Genomic DNA, 21,735 nt, shown 5'->3' on the forward strand with positions numbered 1-21,735 from the left:
AGCTTTTCTGCAAGCATTTTGCAGGATTAAAATCTCTGGCTTGCTCGCTGTGTCAATCTATCACACACACTGCGGCTTGGTGTGCTACGGCTAGCAACACAGCTGAGCAATCCACAAGACGTGTCAGCAACAATAACTCAGCTGGGCCCCTCCTGTAGCCGAGACAGGAATTACGTTGACTGCTGCCTTGCATAATCCCAATCCTATACATGTATTCACATCTACATATATACCCACATATCCACAACCTCTATACATATGTATATATGTATCTGCGCCCATGCCATCTTTATTTTTTTTGTGCTTGTGCTGTGTATGTGTCACGATTCGGCTGGCAGGAGGTGGATCCTCTGTGCCAGAGAGGGATTGGCGTGGACCGTGCTAGTGGACCGGTTCTAAGTTACTACTGGTATTCACCAGAGCCCGCCGCAAAGCGGGATGGTCTTGCAGCGGCGGTAGTAACCAGGTCGTATCCACTAGCAACGGCTCAACCTCTCTGACTGCTGAAGATAGGCGCGGTACAAGGGAGTAGACAAGAGCAAGGTCGGACGTAGCAGAAGGTCGGGGCAGGCAGCAAGGATCGTAGTCAGGGGCAACGGCAGGAGGTCTGGAACACAGGCTAGGAACACACTAGGAAACGCTTTCACTGGCACAATGGCAACAAGATCCGGCGAGGGAGTGCAGGGGAAGTGAGGTATACATAGGGAGTGCACAGGTGAACACACTAATTAGACCAACTGCACCAATCAGTGGCGCAGTGGCCCTTTAAATCGCAGAGACCCGGCGCGCGCGCGCCCTAGGGAGCGGGGCTGCGCGCGCCGGGACAGGACCGACGGAGAGCGAGTCAGGTTCGGGAGCCGGGGTGCGCATCGCGAGTGGGCGCCACCCGCATCGCGAATCGCATCCCGGCTGGGGGCGGTATCGCAGCGCACCCGGTCAGTAGATCTGACCGGGGCGCTGCAGTAGCGAGGATGTTGCGAGTGCTCCGGGGAGGAGCGGGGACCCGGAGCGCTCGGCGTAACAGTACCCCCCCCCCTTGGGTCTCCCCCTCTTCTTGGAGCCTGAGAACCTGAGGACCAGACTTTTGTCTAGGATGTTGTCCTCAGGTTCCCAGGATCTCTCTTCAGGACCACAGCCCTCCCAATCAACCAAAAATTTTTTTTTCCCTCTGACCGTCTTGGAGGCCAGTATCTCCTTCACGGAGAAGATGTCAGAAGAACCGGAAACAGGAGTGGGAGAAACAAGTTTGGGAGAGAAACGGTTGATGATGAGTGGTTTAAGGAGAGAGACATGAAAGGCATTGGGAATACGAAGAGAAGGAGGAAGAAGAAGTTTGTAAGAGACAGGATTAATTTGGCACAAGACTTTGAAAGGACCCAGATAGCGTGGTCCCAGTTTGTAACTGGGGACACGGAAGCGGACATATTTAGCGGAGAGCCATACCTTGTCTCCGGGAGCAAAAATGGGGGAAGCTCTTCTTTTCTTATCGGCAAACTTTTTCATGCGAGATGAAGCCTGTAAAAGAGAATTTTGGGTCTCTTTCCATATGGTGGAAAGATCACGAGTCACTTAATCCGCAGCGGGCAAACCAGAGGGCAAGGGAGTAGGGAGGGGGGGAAGAGGGTGACGGCCGTACACCACGAAAAATGGGGATTTAGCAGAAGATTCAGAGACTCTGAAGTTGTACGAGAATTCGGCCCATGGTAGAAGATCTGGCCAGTCATCCTGGCGGGAGGAAACAAAATGCCGTAAATAGTCACCCAGGACCTGGTTAATTCTTTCTACTTGCCCATTGGATTGAGGATGATAAGCAGAAGAGAAGTTTAATTTAATCTTGAGTTGTTTACAGAGAGCCCTCCAGAATTTTGACACGAATTGGACGCCTCTATCCGAGACGATCTGCGTGGGCAAACCGTGAAGACGAAAAATGTGTACAAAAAATTGTTTTGCCAACTGAGGCGCTGAAGGAAGACCAGGAAGAGGAATAAAATGTGCCATCTTGGAAAATCGATCAACGACCACCCAAACAACAGTGTTGCCACGGGATGGGGGTAAGTCTGTAATAAAGTCCATACCAATCTGAGACCAAGGCTGTTCGGGGACAGGCAGAGGATGAAGGAGACCAGCAGGCTTCTGGCGAGGAGTCTTATCCCGGGCAGAGACAGTACAGGCCCGCACAAAATCAACAACATCCGTCTCCAGAGTCGGCCACCAATAGAAACGAGAGATGAGTTGCAAGGACTTTTTGATGCCCGCATGGCCTGCGAGGTGGGAGGAGTGACCCCATTTGAGAATCCCGAGACGTTGGCGTGGAGAAACGAAGGTCTTCCCTGGAGGAGTTTGCCTGATGGAGACTGGAGAAGTGGAGATCAGACAGTCAGGAGGAATGATGTGTTGCGGAGAGACCTCTACTTCCGAGGCATCCGAGGAACGAGAGAGAGCATAGGCCCTAATGTTCTTGTCGGCAGGGCGAAAATGAATTTCAAAGTTAAAACGGGCAAAGAACAATGACCACCTGGCCTGGCGAGGATTCAGCCGTTGGGCAGACTGGAGATAGGAGAGATTCTTGTGATCGGTGTAAATGATAACTGGAAATTTTGATCCCTCCAGCAGATGCCTCCATTCCTCAAGTGCCAATTTAATGGCCAGTAGTTCTCGATCCCCGATGGAGTAGTTCCTCTCCGCCGGAGAGAAGGTCCTAGAAAAAAACCCACAAGTAACAGCATGCCCGGAAGAATTTTTTTGTAGAAGGACCGCTCCAGCTCCCACTGAGGAGGCATCAACCTCCAATAGGAAGGGTTTAGATGGGTCAGGTCTGGAGAGCACGGGAGCAGAAGAAAAGGCAGACTTGAGCCGTTTAAATGCGTCTTCCGCTTGGGGAGACCAAGACTTAGGATTGGCATTCTTCTTGGTTAAAGCCACGATAGGAGCCACAATAGTGGAAAAATGTGGAATAAATTGTCTGTAATAATTGGCGAACCCCAAAAAACGTTGGATAGCACGGAGTCCAGAGGGGCGTGGCCAATCTAAGACGGCAGAGAGTTTATCTGGGTCCATTTGTAGTCCCTGGCCAGAGACCAAGTATCCTAGGAAAGGAAGAGATTGACATTCAAACAGACATTTCTCCATTTTGGCATAAAGTTGATTGTCTCGAAGTCTCTGAAGAACCATGCGGACATGCTGGCGATGTTCTTCTAAGTTGGCAGAAAAAATCAGAATATCGTCCAGATACACAACAACACAGGAATATAAGCGATCACGAAAAATTTCATTAACAAAGTCTTGGAAGACGGCAGGGGCGTTGCACAGGCCAAAGGGCATGACTAGATACTCAAAGTGTCCATCTCTGGTGTTAAATGCAGTTTTCCATTCGTCCCCCTCCCTGATGCGGATCAGATTATAAGCACCTCTTAAGTCCAGTTTGGTAAAGATGTGGGCACCTTGAAGGCGATCAAAGAGTTCTGAGATAAGAGGTAGGGGGTAGCGGTTCTTTACCGTGATTTTATTAAGTCCGCGGTAATCAATGCAAGGACGTAGGGAGCCATCTTTTTTGGACACAAAGAAAAATCCAGCTCCGGCAGGAGAGGAGGATTTGCGGATAAACCCCTTTTTTAAATTTTCCTGGATGTATTCAGACATAGCAAGAGTCTCTGGGGCGGACAGAGGATAAATTCTGCCCCGGGGTGGAGTAGTGCCCGGGAGGAGGTCAATAGGACAGTCATAAGGCCTGTGAGGAGGTAAAGTCTCAGCTTGTTTTTTGCAAAATACGTCAGCATAGTCCATATAAGCCTTAGGGAGACCGGTTACAGGGGGACCCACAGGGTCACGGCAGGGAGTACTGGGAACCGGTTTAAGACAGTCCTTGAAACAAGAAGTACCCCAGCTCTTGATCTCTCCTGTGGACCAATCAAGGGTTGGGGAATGGCGTTGAAGCCACGGTAGTCCAAGGAGAATTTCGGAAGTGCAATTGGAGAGGACCAAAAACTCAATTTTTTCGTGATGAGGTCCGATGCACATTAGGAGGGGCTCCGTGCGGTAACGCACGGTACAGTCCAATCTTTCATTGTTAACACAATTGATGTAGAGGGGTCTGGCGAGACTGGTCACCGGGATGTTGAACCTGTTGATGAGAGAGGCCAAAATAAAATTTCCTGCAGATCCGGAATCCAAGAAGGCCATAGTAGAGAAGGAGAAGGTAGAGGCAGATATCCGCACAGGCACAGTAAGGCGTGGAGAAGCAGAGTTGACATCAAGAACTGTCTCACCTTTGTGCGGAGTCAGCGTACGTCTTTCCAGGCGGGGAGGACGGATAGGACAATCCTTCAGGAAGTGTTCGGTACCGGCACAGTACAGGCAAAGATTCTCCTTGCGGCGTCGTGTCCTCTCTTGAGGTGTCAAGCGAGACCGGTCAACTTGCATAGCCTCCACGGCGGGAGGCACAGGAACGGATTGCAGAGGACCAGAGGAGAGAGGAGTCGGGGAGAAAAAACGCCTCGTGCGAACAAAGTCCATATCCTGGCGGAGCTCCTGACGCCTTTCGGAAAAACGCATGTCAATGCGAGTGGCTAGATGAATGAGTTCATGCAGGTTAGCAGGAATTTCTCGTGCGGCCAGAACATCTTTAATGTTGCTGGATAGGCCTTTTTTAAAGGTCGCGCAGAGGGCCTCATTATTCCAGGATAATTCGGAAGCAAGAGTACGGAATTGGATGGCGTACTCGCCAATGGAAGAATTACCCTGGACCAGGTTCAGCAGGGCAGTCTCAGCAGAAGAGGCTCGGGCAGGTTCCTCAAAGACACTTCGAATTTCCGAGAAGAAGGAGTGTACAGAGGCAGTGACGGGGTCATTGCGGTCCCAGAGCGGTGTGGCCCATGACAGAGCTTTCCCAGACAGAAGGCTGACTACGAAAGCCACCTTAGACCTTTCAGTAGGAAACTGGTCCGACATCATCTCCAAGTGCAGGGAACATTGCGAAAGAAAGCCACGGCAAAACTTAGAGTCCCCATCAAATTTATCCGGCAAGGATAGTCGTAGGCCGGAAGCGGCCACTCGCTGCGGAGGAGGTGCAGGAGCTGGCGGAGGAGATGATTGCTGAAGCTGTGGTAGTAGCTGCTGTAGCATCACGGTCAGTTGAGACAGCTGGTGGCCTTGTTGCGCTATCTGTTGCGACTGCTGGGCGACCACCGTGGTGAGGTCGGCGACAACTGGCAGTGGAACTTCAGCGGGATCCATGGCCGGATCTACTGTCACGATTCGGCTGGCAGGAGGTGGATCCTCTGTGCCAGAGAGGGATTGGCGTGGACCGTGCTAGTGGACCGGTTCTAAGTTACTACTGGTATTCACCAGAGCCCGCCGCAAAGCGGGATGGTCTTGCAGCGGCGGTAGTAACCAGGTCGTATCCACTAGCAACGGCTCAACCTCTCTGACTGCTGAAGATAGGCGCGGTACAAGGGAGTAGACAAGAGCAAGGTCGGACGTAGCAGAAGGTCGGGGCAGGCAGCAAGGATCGTAGTCAGGGGCAACGGCAGGAGGTCTGGAACACAGGCTAGGAACACACTAGGAAACGCTTTCACTGGCACAATGGCAACAAGATCCGGCGAGGGAGTGCAGGGGAAGTGAGGTATACATAGGGAGTGCACAGGTGAACACACTAATTAGACCAACTGCGCCAATCAGTGGCACAGTGGCCCTTTAAATCGCAGAAACCCGGCGCGCGCGCGCCCTAGGGAGCGGGGCCGCGCGCGCCGGGACAGGACCGACGGAGAGCGAGTCAGGTACGGGAGCCGGGGTGCGCATCGCGAGTGGGCGCCACCCGCATCGCAAATCGCATCCCGGCTGGGGGCGGTATCGCAGCGCACCCGGTCAGTAGATCTGACCGGGGCGCTGCAGTAGCGAGGATGTTGCGAGCGCTCCGGGGAGGAGCGGGGACCCGGAGCGCTCGGCGTAACAGTATGTACATAAAATAATTCTGAAACATGATAACGCACCTATCCCTGTACGTAAAGCGTAGTTTTAACGGATAGTACCGAACGTAGTCTGACTGAAATGAAAAACTTAAATACCATAAGTGCCATATCGTGATTTACCTGTTGTATAATGGCAGGTCACTTTATTCTCTCCCCCCTTATATATATATATATATATACATACACAATCGGCTATATATATGTACCCGTATGCACATGCGTTTGTGCCTTTACCCAAGTCCACCCATGCACCCATAAATACATGAAAATGTGTACGTCCTCTGCCCACTTGTCTTTGCGCATGCATACCCATACTTACATATACATACACAATATGTACATATACATATATAAATATACCCATACCCGCAAATATATGTGTTTTTTTATCCGTTATCATTAAAACCACATTTATTTAAAAAAAATCATTTATTATTCTATCATTAAAACCACATATTTTTTTTATTTTATTTACATACTGCCACATGGTGGCCGTTTGCATAACAGCAGAACTATGAACAAGCCTGCTATTTGCGGCCCCCTTGTGGCAGTTAACCAACATTACTGCTTGAATGCAATACCCCTGAGCCACACCCCCGTCATCAGAAGCCAGCTGACCGCTATCATCACTATCAGGTTATACACACGCAACTCATAACCCCCCCCCCCCCCCGCCGGAGACCTGCAGCCCCTCCGCGCTGTCAGGGCTAGGTTTAGGATGCATGTACCGCGCTGTCAGGGCTAGGTTTAGGATGCTGGCCCCTCATGCCCGCTACCCCAAAATAACACGTACCAGTAATGCCGGTACTGGCACTTACCACCTCTGTATAATGTAGCTCCAGACCACTGCAATGCTCCTCCGCTCCAGATATATGGGCGTACACGGAGCAACAACTGAATACACCGCCAAACGCACCATATGCCCTGACGTCAGGGCCAGGGGCGTTAAATACCCTCTCGCCCCTCCCACAAACGCAGCCTAATTAGGCTTCCACATATCCAAGAGAAGCAAAATCACAGCACAACTTCAGGGATCCAGTCTTTCAAATCAGGGCTGTATTTTTATTGCACCAAGCAGTAAACAGTGTAACGTTTTGGCATACATTTATCAAGCATATAAACCATTACAATGAGACTTTCTTAAATATACATACAAACAAGGTGATGTGGTTATACAACAAGTGTTTTACATCATAGTTAATGAAGCAGTTCAGCCCCCTTGTGACGATTGGTCGATCCCCATGACATGGGATATAAACAAATATCAAAAGCAATAAGCATAAAAATCATATGTACAATATATATTTCACCAGAAAACATTTATAATATATAAATTAACAAGGAGAGAGGGGGCTCCACATTACCTGATCTTCTTACGTTCTTTTTTTCTTTCAGTCCTCTGACTTGCAATCACATGCAAACACACCAACTGCGCCTGTGCGCTCTAACACGTCATAGGCATTATAGTCTTTCCGCCCTCAACCTCACTACGCATTCTCAAACAGACTGCACTGTTAAGATATAGTCAAGCTCTGTGAAATCCCCTTTCATCCATTGTGTCTGTGCCTATAAAACATAAACAAACAAGTATAAGGGCATATCAATGTTAAAATCATATATCAACGTTATACATAGTATTAAAATCAAAATGTACACCGAGCAGGAAGGAACAAGAATGGAAAAATTACAAATAGAAAATTAAAAATAAATAATAAAGAATGAAAAATAATAAATAAAAAATAAAAAAATCTGTGAAATGAAAAATTAAAATAAATAATAAAATAAAAAATCATAAAAAATATTAAATAGAATAAATAAAACAAAAATTAAAAACAAAAAAATAAGTAAAATATTAAAAAATAAGAATAGATTGTTAAGTGCATAAATCCATTTGAGCTCTTTGTGTTTAAGCAATTTCTTCCTGTCACCTCCTCTTCTCAGTACGGGAACATGATCGATAATCCTAAATCGCACCTGACTTATAGTGTGGCCTTCCTCCAGAAAGTGTTTAGGGATAGGTAACTCCATTTTGCCTGTTCTGATTGTCTGATGATTTATGACCATTGAGATGTACTCTACATTTATTGGTGGTCTCTCCAATGTAAAGTAACTCACAAGGACAATGTAGCATGTATACAACAAAAGTGGATCTATATGTGTATCTCCCTTTAATGACAAACCGTTGCCCAGTTTGTGGATGGAAAAATGTGTCTCCCTTGACAATACTGTTACAATGGCTGCAGTCCAAACAGGGAAAATTACCTCTCTTGGAATTCAGCCATGTGCTTTTTTTTAAGAAATTTTAGAGTTCCCTTTATCTGATTTTACCAGATTATCTTTGATGTTCGTTCCCCTCCTGTACGCCATCACTGGAGGAACTGTCAGGTTAGTGGTCCTTCTAACGATATCACAATAATGTTTAATGATAGTTGCAATTTGGTTACTATGTGTCGTATAGGTAGATACGAAGGGGATTTTTTCTGAATTGTCCCTGTTCTTAGGTCTCAATAGCTCCTCACAAGAGAACTCTCCCAACCTACATCTATGATGCTGTAAAAGACGTTGGGGATAACCTCTATGCCACACATTTCATCAAGTTTAACCTCAACATTTTCTGTGGGTGAAACAATTTATTTAACTCGTAATAGCTGACTCCAGGGTTTCGGATGATAGCTATTGTAATACAGTATAACAGATTATTTCTATCTGTAGATTTAACATTCAGATAGTCACCAATTTGTTACCCCGTAAATGTACTGTACTGTCAAGAAATTGTAGACACTCCATAGATCTTACCATGGTGAATTTTAATTCAGGGGAAATCTCATTCAGTTTGTTAAAGAACATATCAAGTTGTTCAAGTAAACCTGTCCAAATCACAAAGGTATCATTGATATACCTATACCATACTTTAAAAAGTATGGTATAGGTATATACTGACAAAGTGTAGAATTGTAAATATATGTCACCTCAATATCTGTCATGTAGATGTTTGCGTAAGTCGGTGCCATGTTAGAGCCCATGGTTGTTCCCCTGTTCTGGACCCAGAATATCTATCTATCTATCTATCTATCTATCTCATATTTCTTTATTTATCTATCTATCTAGCCATTTTTTTAAATCTATCTAAAAAAATATTACAATATGGGCCTGGATGCCTTTCTTGGAAAAAATATAATATTACCAGTTCTGGGTACAAGTGGGTTCATCCAGGAATTTATTCTGATTACTATATTTGAAGTCAGGAAGGATTTTTTCCAAATTAAATTCTTTTTGTGTTCCTCAGGATTAACACAGTAATGATATCGGTTGAACACAATACCATGATTTATAAGAGAAAGAAAGTTTTGATTGGTCAGGGTGTTGGGTCTCCAGATCCCAACTAATCACAAGAACGAGCTGGGAGAGGCATGCGCTTCCAGCTCTGTGTCACGTGACCTGGATGGACTTGATTTGCAAGTCTATGGGGCCATCCAGGTCTCATAGACACAGAGCTGGGAGAAGGGAACATGGTAGCATGTCTCTCTCCTCGCTCGTTCTCAGTAAACCAATAATGAGATAAAAACTTTTGACCCTAACCTTTTTTTATTTTACAGGTACATTTTTAGGATGCTTGTCTCATTATCTGTCTATCTATCTATCTATCTATCTATCTATCTATCTAATTTCTATCCATCATCTATCTAATTATCTATCTATCTCATATATATATGTATATATATGTATATATCTTATATATCATATATATTTTTATCAGTAAAAACATATAATTTGTTCTATTATAGGTCTACTTTTTATGGTTCCATTCCAAAGATATCATCCAGTCATTTAAAACCCTTGAAAGGTAATGTATTATTATTATTATTATTATTAGTGTTGCTATTATTATTATTATTTTAAGTGCAATTAACTTTTACTGCAATTTGCAATTTCTTAGTACTGTATATAAATGTCAGGGGTAAAAAAAAAATTGTTACCATGGTTAGGGAGTTCTAACTGTGGGATTAGGTATGGGGAAATATTGGTGGATTAAGACAGATATTTAGAGGGGACAGATTTGGAACTTTTTAGAATGGTATTGTTTTGAATTGTACTTTCTTTGTAAGCCAGTAAAGGGACAAGCAGAAAGAAGAAGCCTTAGAGGAATTACAGTAGAGCACAGAGTTGAGGACAGATTAGAGCTCAAGGGTGCTAAAGGTGACACCACCGAGGAGTATATTTCAGTAGTCTACACCAAAAATGACAAGGGCATGTACTAGCATTTTTGTAGTACATGAGAAATTGAAAAAAAAAAAGGCAGATAAATGTTTCTCAGATGTAACCAGCAGGAAACGACAAGGCCCTTGAGGTGTTATCTGAAGAATAGAGAGGAAACACAGGTTGTCCTCAAGTAGTGGACTTATGAGACTGAGGAAAAAAATATACTGAGATTTCCATGAAGTTCTAGTAGAGGGGTTAACTTAGATGGGACAAAGATGATGAATTTACTTTTCCACATGAAGATGTTTGGAAAACCATGGTAAAACATATTTCAGAGTAAATTTGTGCAGTTGTGAGAGTTAACAGATTGTTGTTGACTTTGGTAAAGACAGTTGAGTGCAATGATGGGTTGAAGGTACTAGGTAATGGCCCAAAGGCAGGGTCAAGGTGCCCATACAACTTTAAAGTCAGACCAAACCTTTCCACTTTGTCTAAAGTGTATGGTGGCCTCCCGATTCTCCACCAACAGATGATGTTGGATTTTTCCAGCTCGACCCTATAGTTCTGAGAGAGATAACCAACGCCAGAGCATTCGACTGTGCTGAACCTTCATGTATATAGTGTGCCATGATACAGTGTGATATTAAATGCTCTTTAAGTGCTCCTTCATGTCTTAAGCCTGTTGTTGGATGAAGTAGCACACTAGGGCAACATATAGAACATTTCTAAAAACTGTAAAATCAGTGGAGTAAATATTAAAATACATTTGTTTGTTAATACTTGCTAGTGTGTTACAATAAAAATGGATTAACATGGAAAATCTTTAAAATGTTTAATAACATCTCCAATAAACAATTCAAAAAGAATGAAGTAATTTCCACAGTTAACAGTGACCTGGTGAAACAACATAGTGAAATAAGGACGTTTCAGATCAAAATTGGTGATTTCGAACCAACTCCTGATCTTCTTGCCGCTAATATCAGGGCATACTGGAATCACTGCTGCTAAATACTCTAAATTTGCTGGCATGGAAGTAGGACAGGGGTATAGAAAAAAATAAAAGATCAAAAAGTTGCAGCAATGGTATTCACCACCGAAGATATAAAGGTTACAGTTAACTTCAGGTAGATCATCATGCAGGGTGGAAAAAAGAAACGAGGGCCTCAAAAATGGAGAGGAGGCAAGAAAGAGGAGAAAAGAGGCAAAATGACAAGGAAGTGGACCAAAATAATATATGCACACATTATGCACTATATGGCAGGTCTCTAAGCAGGAAGCCAAAGCTGTCGACCAAAAGAGGAGGAGCAGAAGACAATGGGTCACATAAATAAAACAAAAGATTGATTCCAAAAAGGTGTGTGTGTGTATGGGGGTGCAGAAACAACTTGATGACAACCAAACCCATTTGGCGGTCCCAGGTCCTCAGAAGGGTTAGACATGAGGGTTTCCAGAATCCCACCAGGAGGAACAAAAAAGAAGGGGGGGGGGGATTTAAGAGGAAACATGAGGTGAACAATCAGTCCACAAGATTGCAACAGACAGAAACAATGAAAAGACTTGTCTGGAACATTTGGTAAAATAGCATAATATAATAATAGCATAAATAAAAACAACCATGAGGATAGAACAAAGAAGTTCAAAAGAAAAAAGTAGAGGGCTCAACGGGGTGCAATAGTGGATGATCATTGTTTCTTTCTCCGGGATTGCTGAGTCATCCAGATGCATCCCAAAGGTAAAGGAGGTGTCAGCTGTTTCACAGAATTTAGGAAGAACTTCTAGAGAGCGAAATATTGCAGAGTGACCATCCTTCTTTGCAATCAGAGAAGATGGAAAGGCCCAGCGGTAGGACACATTGTTTCCTTGAGAATGTCTAATAAGGAACAAAGGAATCTCTGTGAGTGTTGCATGATAAATCTGGAAAGAACTAGATAGTTTCTCCCAAAAAGGTAATGGTGCAGAGCTCTGTACTCTGTCAGGCAGTGATCAGTGATGCAACAGATGACGTCACACAAAGATGAGCCAATGCTTCGAGGTCTCAGTGCCCTGTATGCTTGGTAAAGTTTTCCTGGGGAATCTCGTGGCAGGTCTAGTATCTAATTTTAGACGATTTTGAGAAAGTCAGGGAGATTCTCTGATTCAGTAGATTCATATGTTATGGTTAGACCCCCTTTTATCTGAGTCCTCAATATGTCTTCTTAGTTTGAGCTTCAGAGGTGTTAGGGAGCTTCACAGTCAAGGTATGGGTTTGTTTGTTTCTCAAACGGCTCCATTCTTTCATTGATAACGTTAAGATCTTTCCTGACTGTAGCAATCTCGGCACGACAGGTATTTGTGTCCCCTGCAATGAGGGACTAAAAGTCCTGTTTGGTTGGCAGAAATGCGAAATACTGAGCATATTAAGCATATTAAATAGATTTGAATCCTGGGGAGTAAGAGAAAGGGGAAGATCACAGTCCAGTGGGACTTTGGGGGACCAAAGGAGTAGCAGCGCTGTCAAAGGATCTCCGATTAACGTGAGGGAACTGTTTTCCAGAAAGCTGATCAGGCTGATAATCAGTAGTACATGGAACCTCCAGAAACTTTGGCCCAGATTTATCATACTGTGTGAGAGAAAAAGTGGAGTGATTTTCCCCACAGCAACCAATCACAGCTCAGCTAAAGAGCTCTGGTAAAGTGAAAGCTGAGCTGTGATTGGTTGTTGTGGGGAAATCACTACATTTTTTTTCTCGCACAGTTTGATAAATCTGGGCCAAAGTTTGTGTTCTTTACAGGCTTTTCTATGTGTAAATGGGCACTGTTCCAATGGCACAGCACTGGCATTAAAAGGGTTCCTAAAGGAAGATTGGACGGGCGCCTGCATGGAACCGCTTTGGACTGACAATGGTGCTGTATTGGCATTTAGATCAGTCTGTGTCATCTTTGGTGCTGGGATGGCAGCAGGGGTAGATTTAAAGATGAGTTAACAAGTGAGGGTGTTTACTATAGTAGGAATCAGCAATGTTGAAGTGGTAGCTATAGGAGGATTCTGATGGTGTTTATTTCCCATGTCAGATGGGGTGGGGTCCATCGGTGAGCATGTTAAAAAGAAGAGCCTGAGAGCACTACAGAGGCGTTATTTACATCATGGCGAAGACACCAAAGAACCTGACGAACAGAGGAGGAAGATTCTGCAATTCCAAACATTGGCTGGGTATAATAGTATAGCTTGGTGAAACAAACTCAGGCAAGGAAATAAATTTCCCACAGAAGACACTAGGTTGCAACAACCATCCAAGAAAGAGAGGTAGATCAGAGTTATAAAATCATGTTTTCCTTCCTATCTCAAGTATCAAAAAAGACAAGCTAAGCTGCAGCATGCACGTCACCCATCCCTCCCTGCACTTTATCATTGATGTACAAGACTCAGTGCTGAAAGCCAAGTAGGGAGGGGTGGGGGAAGAAGGAGATGTGTGGATAGAAGAGACAACCATGATTTTTTCTGAGCATGATAAAAAGCTTACAGATTCTCTTTTATTCATGTTAAACCCCTAAAGGTTCAACAAATCCTTAAAGTTATGTTGAATACTTTGAGAACTGTAATTTTAATATATAGGAATTTATTGTGGTTTCTAATGTACAGGTCACTCAAATCTACCTCAGAACTGAATTAGTCCTTAAAAATCAGTGTAAAAATGCTGCTAAACTTGTAAACCTTCTTATGTCCTAAAAAAGGTAAAAGAAAATTTAGCAAATTATAACAATATAAAGTAGATTTGGTTACTGTAAAATGTTTTAGAGGGGTATTTCAGGATTTTTTTTTATTTGACTATGCTACAGGGGCTGTAAAGTTAGTGTAGTTCATAATATAGTGTCTGTACCTGTGTGTGACTGTTTTCTCACAATTCTTATGTGATTTTCACCCCAATATTTATTTTTACCAGCATACAAAATGACTGTTGTCTCAGATTTTTCCCAGGTTGCAATGCGGCCGAGACCTGACTCACTAGTCAGCTGATGACAGGTAGCCTGTCTGCTTCAATGGGTGGAGTGATCGCATGGTGGGAGAGAGATCAAACTGCAACTAATACAACAGCTGTAGGCACCCTGATTGAAAACCACAGGTCTTTTGAATGGATGCAGCTCATTTATGTTTTAATGGGTGGGGAGGCTGATGTGTGGGAGGGAGGAAAATGGAATTATGGGATTAGTAGTAAAAAAAAAAAAGAAACTCTAAAAGAGGAAATACCAGTTCACAAAAAGCTAGCCACAGTGTTATGGTAATCTCATGACATAGCCATTTAGCCCCAAGACAAGCGCAGATCCTTCCTAAGCATGTCCATTACTGCCTGCCAGGTACGTACTAAAATCACCTTATGGTGGATAACCCCTTTAAAGGGGTACTCCGGTGCTTACACATCTTATCCCCTATCCAAAGGATAGGGGATAAGATGCCTGATCGTGGGAGTCCCACAGCTGGGGACGCCCGCGATCATGCACGCGGCACCCGGTTAGTAATCAGTTTGCGGAGCGTGTTCACTCCGGGTCTGATTAAGGTCAACCGCAGGGTCGGCGGCGTGTGACGTCACGCCCCCGCCCCCGTGTGACGTCACGCTCCGCCCCTCAATGCAAACCTACGGGTGGGGGCGTGATAGCCTGGGACTGATTACTAACGGGGTGCCGCGTGCATGATCGCGGGCGTCCCCAGCTGCGGGACTCCAGCGATCAGGCATCTTATCCCCTATCCTTTGGATAGGGGATAAGATGTGTAAGCACCGGAGTACCCCTTTAAGTATCTTGTGTAGTATGACTATCTGTGTTAAAAACAGAAGACATGTTTTGAATCTCACTAAGTTTCTGTGTTTTTTTCCCCCAGAAATAAACCTAAAATGTATTAACTAAAATTTACCATAAATAAAAAGTGCAACATGTTATGAGAAAACATTCTCAGAATCTTTTAGTTACGGTATATACACCTATTGAAAAAAGGGTGCATCCAGATAGAAACGTTGGATTGCTGCACAACTCAGCATGCAGTTGAGTAATCTGATTAGACACCTGGTCTTGCCCCACAAGAGGGCGCAAAAGTGCTTGACCTGCCGCACTATAAATAGGCTCTCAGATTAGGGTGATCAGATTTTTAAAATGAATTCCAAGGATACTTTTTTCACATAAGTTGAGGGGTCAAAGGGGCAGAACCACTCAATGCTGCACGACGGTACAAGAATTTCCTCCATAATACACTGTGCCCCACAAATTAATTAATATACTGGATCCCTCTTATATAAATTTATTCCGAATGCTGTATCCCCCATATATAAATTATCCTAAATATATGAGTTTATTCCATACACTGTAACCCCCATATACAAAAGTTACATCCTTTGCGCCATTTTAAAGTTACATCCTTTGCCCCATGTATAATAATACATCCTTTGCCCCCATATATAAAGTTACATCCTTTGCCCCAACTGTACATATACCAGTGTGCTGTCTTAAAGTGGTACTCCGGCCCTGATAAATCTTATCCCCTATCCAAAGGATAGGGGATAAGATGTCTCACCATGGGGGTCCCGCTGCTGGGGACCCCCGCAATCTTGTATTCATCACCCACCTGTTTGAACTGCACGCCGTGGTGCCAGCTCACAATCAGCCGGGTGGCGACCACAGGGCCAGAGTATTGCGACGTAACGGCTCCGCCACCGTGTGATGTCACCCCCTGCTATGCAAGTCTATGGGGATGGGGTGTGACAGTCATCACGCCCCCTCCCATAGACTTGCATAGCTGGGGTGGGGGGGGGGGGTGGGTAATGTCCCATGGTGGCGGAGTCGTGACATCACGATACTCCTGCCCCGTGGTCGCCACCCAGCTGTTTGTGAGCTGGCACCGCGACGTGCAGTTCAAACAGGTGGGTGGCGAATACAACATTGCGGGGGTCCCCAGCAGCGGGACCCCTGTGGTGAGAAATCTTATCCCCTATATGGATGTAGATATGGATGTAGGCAGCATGATTACATAATGACACTGCCTACGTCCTGGAGGGAATGCCGAGTGGTGCTTTTGCACTGCAGGCCATGGATAATTCAATTGTAAACGTGTCCTAAGGATACAGTTACAATTTATTACAGGAAGGGATCCAGAGACACTTCAGGAGACATAATTTGCTCAGGGACAATGGGGGGAATTCATCAAGAGTGGTGTAGGGGAACGTCTTTTTACCCAATAATTCATGTGGTGGAAACTGTGTACCTGCACTTGATTTATTTCATGGCGCAGGGCAAGTGATAAATCTGGTGCTTATCACATTTCTTACTTCCGTACACCACTTTGTATGGTGATTCCTTTGTGACTTTTTGTGCAACTTTTAAAAAATGCTGTGCACAGTCAGTTCTGTAAGCCAAGTCAGGGTTGGTGTAGATTTGCGCCTAAGTTAGCACAGTTGCGACAAAAGATGCGACAAACTGAAAAGTCGCATATGATGAATTCCTTACCACTGCATGATATCAACTGAAATCATGACTTGGTGTGTTCCTTTTGAAAAACTTTCTAAAGCAAAGGTCGCAATGAAAAGTCTCAAAACAGCATCTGAGACAAACTGTGAGACAAATGTTCACCACAAAACCTGGGTAAAACCAATGATAAATTCCCCCCAGTGTCCTCAGTCTAGGGATGTCTGGACACTGGATCTCATATGCAACTTTTGGGTAGTATAACTCTTTGGGAGAGGTCGTTGACTGTTAGACATGCTCTACAAGGTGCTTGAACACATTTCACCCAGTTGACAGAATTTTGTTGATTAAGAGAAGGATGGTTGTTTTGATGAATTGCCCGCTATCTAGGCCATTCTTACCAAGCTGTTAGGAGTTGTTGGGGACAAACAATGTAAACAGGCTTTGAACGGCCCAAACAGATCACCAGTAGAGAAGATCATTTGGGCTGACGACAAGCACTAGCAGCTCCAACAGATTGTTTATTGTCTGCAGTGGCAAATCCAGTTTCAGTTTGTGATCCAATGATGTTCGTTCTTGAGAATGGAGACCTCATGGTGAACATTGAAATTCTGCTTTTGCTGTGTAGCAACACACTGCCCCAATTACTGTGTGATGATCCGAGGAGCCATTGCATATGACAGTCTGTCACCCCTAGTAGTGATATGAGGGACACTACAGCTCCGTGATATGAGCAGGAAATCCTGTGGTCACATGTTGCTCCTTTCAGCTAGCATTTTCCGCAGCATAATGCTCACCCACACATAGAAAGAGTTTCCCAGAAATGTCTCTGCCAGGTTGCAACACTTCCTTGGCCTGCCCAGTCACCAGATTTATTGCTAAGTGAGCCAGCTATTAGCTATTAATTTTATGATTGTCTAGTAGTATTATGTGGAAAATAAAAGTTTTTTGTAAACATTTAAAAAAAAAAACGTGGGTGAATCACTCATTGTTGGCATAAAACTTTAATTTGAGCAGCTGTGATAAACTTTAAATGAAATCTTAGATCCTCGTAATCCTTAGAACCAGTTCAGTAACACATGATCCTACTGATCTGAACTAAGACATAACTAGAGATGAGAGAATTTTTTAAATATTCGATTTGATCCAAATAAATTTGTGGCAAATTTTTATTAGTAATGTATTTTAATAATGTGTTTAATAAAAAGTGTGTGTGTGTTTAACTTTTTTACATTTTTTAGGTAGTACTTCTGCCAGCATGGAACAGACTGTTCCATGATAGGAGTAGTAGTGCCTGTGCTAATAGACAGATCACCCCAGGTGTCAGGAGTTGCAATCATCCTGTATAATGTATAGATGTGGACGGCTTTCTTGCAGCTCTTCAATAGACAGGACGATCGCAATGGGTGTCAGGAGTGACACCTGCTGTGATCTGTCCTGAACTGCAGGTACTACTGCTCCCAACATGGAGCAAACTCTGCTCCATGTTGGGAGCTGTAGTACCTGCATTAATAGACAGATCGCAGTGGGTGTCACTTCTGACACCTGTTGCGATCTGTATATTAATCCCTTAAGGACGCAGGACGTAAATGTACGTCCTGGTGCGGTGGTACTTAACGCACCAGGACGTACATTTACGTCCTGTGCATAACCCCGGGCATCGGAGCGATGCCCGTGTCATGCACGGCTGATCCCGGCTGCTGATCGCAGCCAGGGACCCGCCGGCAATGGCCGACGCCCGCGATCTCGCGGGCGTCCGCCATTAACCCCTCAGGTGCCGGGATCAATACAGATCCCGGCATCTGCGGCAGTGCGCGATTTGAATGAATGATCGGATCGCCCGCAGCGCTGCTGCGGGGATCCGATCATTCAGAACGCCGCACAGAGGTCCCCTCACCTTCCTCCGTCCGGCTCCCGGTGTCTCCTGCTCTGGTCTGAGATCGAGCAGACCAGAGCAGAAGATCGCCGATAACACTGATCTGTTCTATGTCCTATACATAGAACAGATCAGTATTAGCAATCATGGTATTGCTATGGGGACTATTCAAGTGTAAAAAAAAAATGTAAAAGTAAAAGTAAAAAAAAAGTGAAAAATCCCCTCCCCCAATAAAAAAGTAAAACGTCTGTTTTTTCCTATTTTAACCCCAAAAAGCATAATTTTTTTTTATAGACATATTTAGTATCGCCGCGTGCGTAAATGACCGAACTATTAAAATAAAATGTTAATGATCCCGTACGGTGAACGGCGTGAACGAAAAAAAAAAAAGTCCAAAATTGCTACTTTTTTAATACATTTTATTAAAAAAAAATTATAAAAAATTTATTAAAAGTTTTTTATATGCAAATGTGGTATCAATAAAAAGTACAGATCATCTCGCAAAAAATGAGCCCCCATACCGCCGCTTATACGTAAAAATAAAAAAGTTAGAGGTCATCAAAATAAAGGGATTATAAACGTACTAATTTGGTTAAAAAGTTTGTGATTTTTTTTAAGCGCAACAATAATAGAAAAGTATGTAATAATGGGTATCATTTTAATCGTATTGACCCTCAAAATAAAGAACAAACGTCATTTTTACTATAAATTGTACGGCGTGAAAACGAAACCTTCCAAAATTAGCAAAATTGCGTTTTTCGTTTTAATTTCCCCACAAAAATAGTGTTTTTTGGTTGCGCCATACATTTTATGATATAATGAGTGATGTCATTACAAAGGACAACTGGTCTTGCAAAAAACAAGCCCTAATACTAGTCTGTGGATGAAAATATAAAAGAGTTATGATTTTTAGAAGGCGAGGAGGAAAAAATGAAAACGTAAAAATTTAATTGTCTGAGTCCTTAAGGCCAAAATGGGCTGAGTTCTTAAGGGGTTAATGCAGGTACTACAACTCCTACCATGGAGTAGAGTGTGCTCCATGTTTTGAGCAGTAGTACCTGCAGGTAAGGAAAGAACACAGCAGGTGTCACTCCTGACACCATCTGCGATCATCCTGTATAATGTATAGATGCGGGCGGCCGGACGCTCTTCTCTGGTCCCAGTGTAGTATGAGTATATGCTGTATATATACCTATTATTCATATTTCTCGCAGTGAGCTGTGATTTGCTGGAACCATCTGGCCAATCACAGCTCTCTGCGGGAAATATGAATAAGTGATGTGAATTCTATTCACATCACTGGCCGGAGTACAGTGCAGAGATGCGAGTACAGGAGAAAGCCGCTCCATCTCTGCAATAGAAAGGGCAATCGCATCGGCTGTCAGGAGTGACACTCGGGGCAATCTGTCTATTAGTACAGATACTACAGCTCCCATCATGGAACAGTCTGTTCCATGCTGGGAATAGTAGTACTACCTAAAAAATAAAAAAATAGAGAAAAAAAGTGAAACACACATACACACACACTTTATTAAACACAATATTAACATACATTACTAATAAAAAAAAATGATTATAAAAAATGTATTATTTTTTTTACATTTGAATGGCCCCTTTCTAAATTTTTATTATTGTCGGCTACATTTTTATGCCCCTGCCCGCCCACATAAATTAATCCGTTTAAAAATTTACATTAACATTTTTTTTTTTTTTTTGTCTTTCAATTTTCAGGAGAGGACAGGGACCGGAAAATTCAGTGCTCAATATTAAAAATGAATAAGTGCATTTCATAATTTTATTTTTCGATTTTTCGTTCTAAATCATATATTTTTTTATTTTCACTTTACTTTTTTAGCCCCATTTATTATTTTTTCCGGGCATTTAGATGTGCTGCCATGAATAATTGTGGGGGTCAGAGACGAGGACAGGGACATCAGTAATATGTATAATACAGTAGGAAAAAAAGGCAGAGTTTCCCTAATTTACCAAAAATCCATAAATTTACAGAGGTATTCTATCAGAAATTAAAGATACTTCAAATTGTAATTTGCGGAGGCAGATGGCCAGGACAATAATGTATGTATATATTTAAACCCTTAAGGACATAGCCCATTTTGACCTTAAGGACAAAGCCATTATTTGCAAAATCTGACTACCTTCACTTTATGCAGTAATAACTCTGAGATGCTTTTACTTATGAATTTGATTCAGAGACAGTTTTTTCGTGACATATTCTACTTTAATATAGTGCTAAATTATCGTTGATACTTGCATAATTTCTTGGTGAAAAACTCCAAGATTTCATGATAATTTAGCATTTTTCTAACTTTGAAACTCTCTGCTTGTAAGGAAAATGGACATGCCAAATAAATGATATATTCCTTCACATATACAATATGTCTACTTTATGTTGGCATCATAAAGTTGACATGTTGTTACTTTTTAAAGACATTAGAGGGCTTCAAAGTTTATAAGCAATTTTCAAAATGTTCTCGAAAAATTCTAAATCTAAATTTTTCATGGGCCAGTTCAGTTTGAAGAGGATTTGAGGGGCCTTTCTGTGAGAAATCCCCCAAATATGACCCCTAAATAGAAACTGCACCCCTCAAAGTATTCAAAATGACATTCAGAAAGCTTGTTAACCCCTTAGGTGTTTCACAGGTGCACTACAGGGCTCAGAAGAGAACAAGCAACTTTGGGATTTTCGAGAGAGAATATAGTTGAAATGGTTTTTGGGGGGCATGTTGCATTTAGGAAGCCCCCATAGTGCCAGAACAGCAAGAAAAAAAAACCACATGGCATACTATTTGGGAAACTACACCCCTCAAGGAATGTATCAAGGGGTACAGTAAGTCCTAACACCCCACAGGTGTTTGATAAATTTTCATTGAAGTTAGACACTAAAATGCTGGTGTTACCCCAAATGTTTCATTTTCACAAGGGGTAATAGGAGAAAAAGCCCCACAAAATGTGTAACCCCTTCTCTTGAGTATGGAAATACCTCATATGTGGACATTAAGTGTTCTACCAGCGCACTACAATGCTCAGAATAGATGGAGCAAAATTTGGCTTTTGGAGAGAGAATTTTGCTAAAATGTTTTTTAGGGAGCATGTTGCATATAGGAAACCCCCATGGTGGCAAAACAGCAAAAAACACCCCACATTGCAAACTATTTGGAAAGCTACACTCCTCAAGGAACATAACAAGGGGTACAGTGAGCCTAACACCCCACAGGAGTTTGACAAATTTTCATTAAATTTGGACGT

The 21,735-nt window shown here is 43.2% G+C and overlaps 1 protein-coding gene and 1 long non-coding RNA gene across 4 annotated transcripts in view; one reads left to right on the plus strand and one right to left on the minus strand.

Moving 5' to 3' along the window:
* The window catches only part of OTOP1 (otopetrin 1), a 159,950-nt gene that overhangs the window by 104,808 nt on the left and 33,407 nt on the right, over window positions 1–21,735 (plus strand). For all 3 annotated transcript variants that reach the window (XM_056555141.1, XM_056555142.1, XM_056555143.1), the window contains one exon: window positions 9,752–9,810. In XM_056555141.1, coding sequence (XP_056411116.1) covers window positions 9,752–9,810 — 59 coding nt within the window. The remainder of the gene's footprint in view (window positions 1–9,751; window positions 9,811–21,735) is intronic.
* Window positions 1–21,735, minus strand: part of LOC130354564 (uncharacterized) — a 111,260-nt gene that overhangs the window by 83,103 nt on the left and 6,422 nt on the right. Inside the window, exon 2 of the long non-coding RNA XR_008888446.1 lies at window positions 7,331–7,532. This is a non-coding gene — a long non-coding RNA (uncharacterized LOC130354564). The remainder of the gene's footprint in view (window positions 1–7,330; window positions 7,533–21,735) is intronic.

The sequence above is a fragment of the Hyla sarda genome, chromosome 1 (genome assembly GCF_029499605.1).
Source record: "Hyla sarda isolate aHylSar1 chromosome 1, aHylSar1.hap1, whole genome shotgun sequence".
Taxonomy (NCBI): domain Eukaryota; kingdom Metazoa; phylum Chordata; class Amphibia; order Anura; family Hylidae; genus Hyla; species Hyla sarda.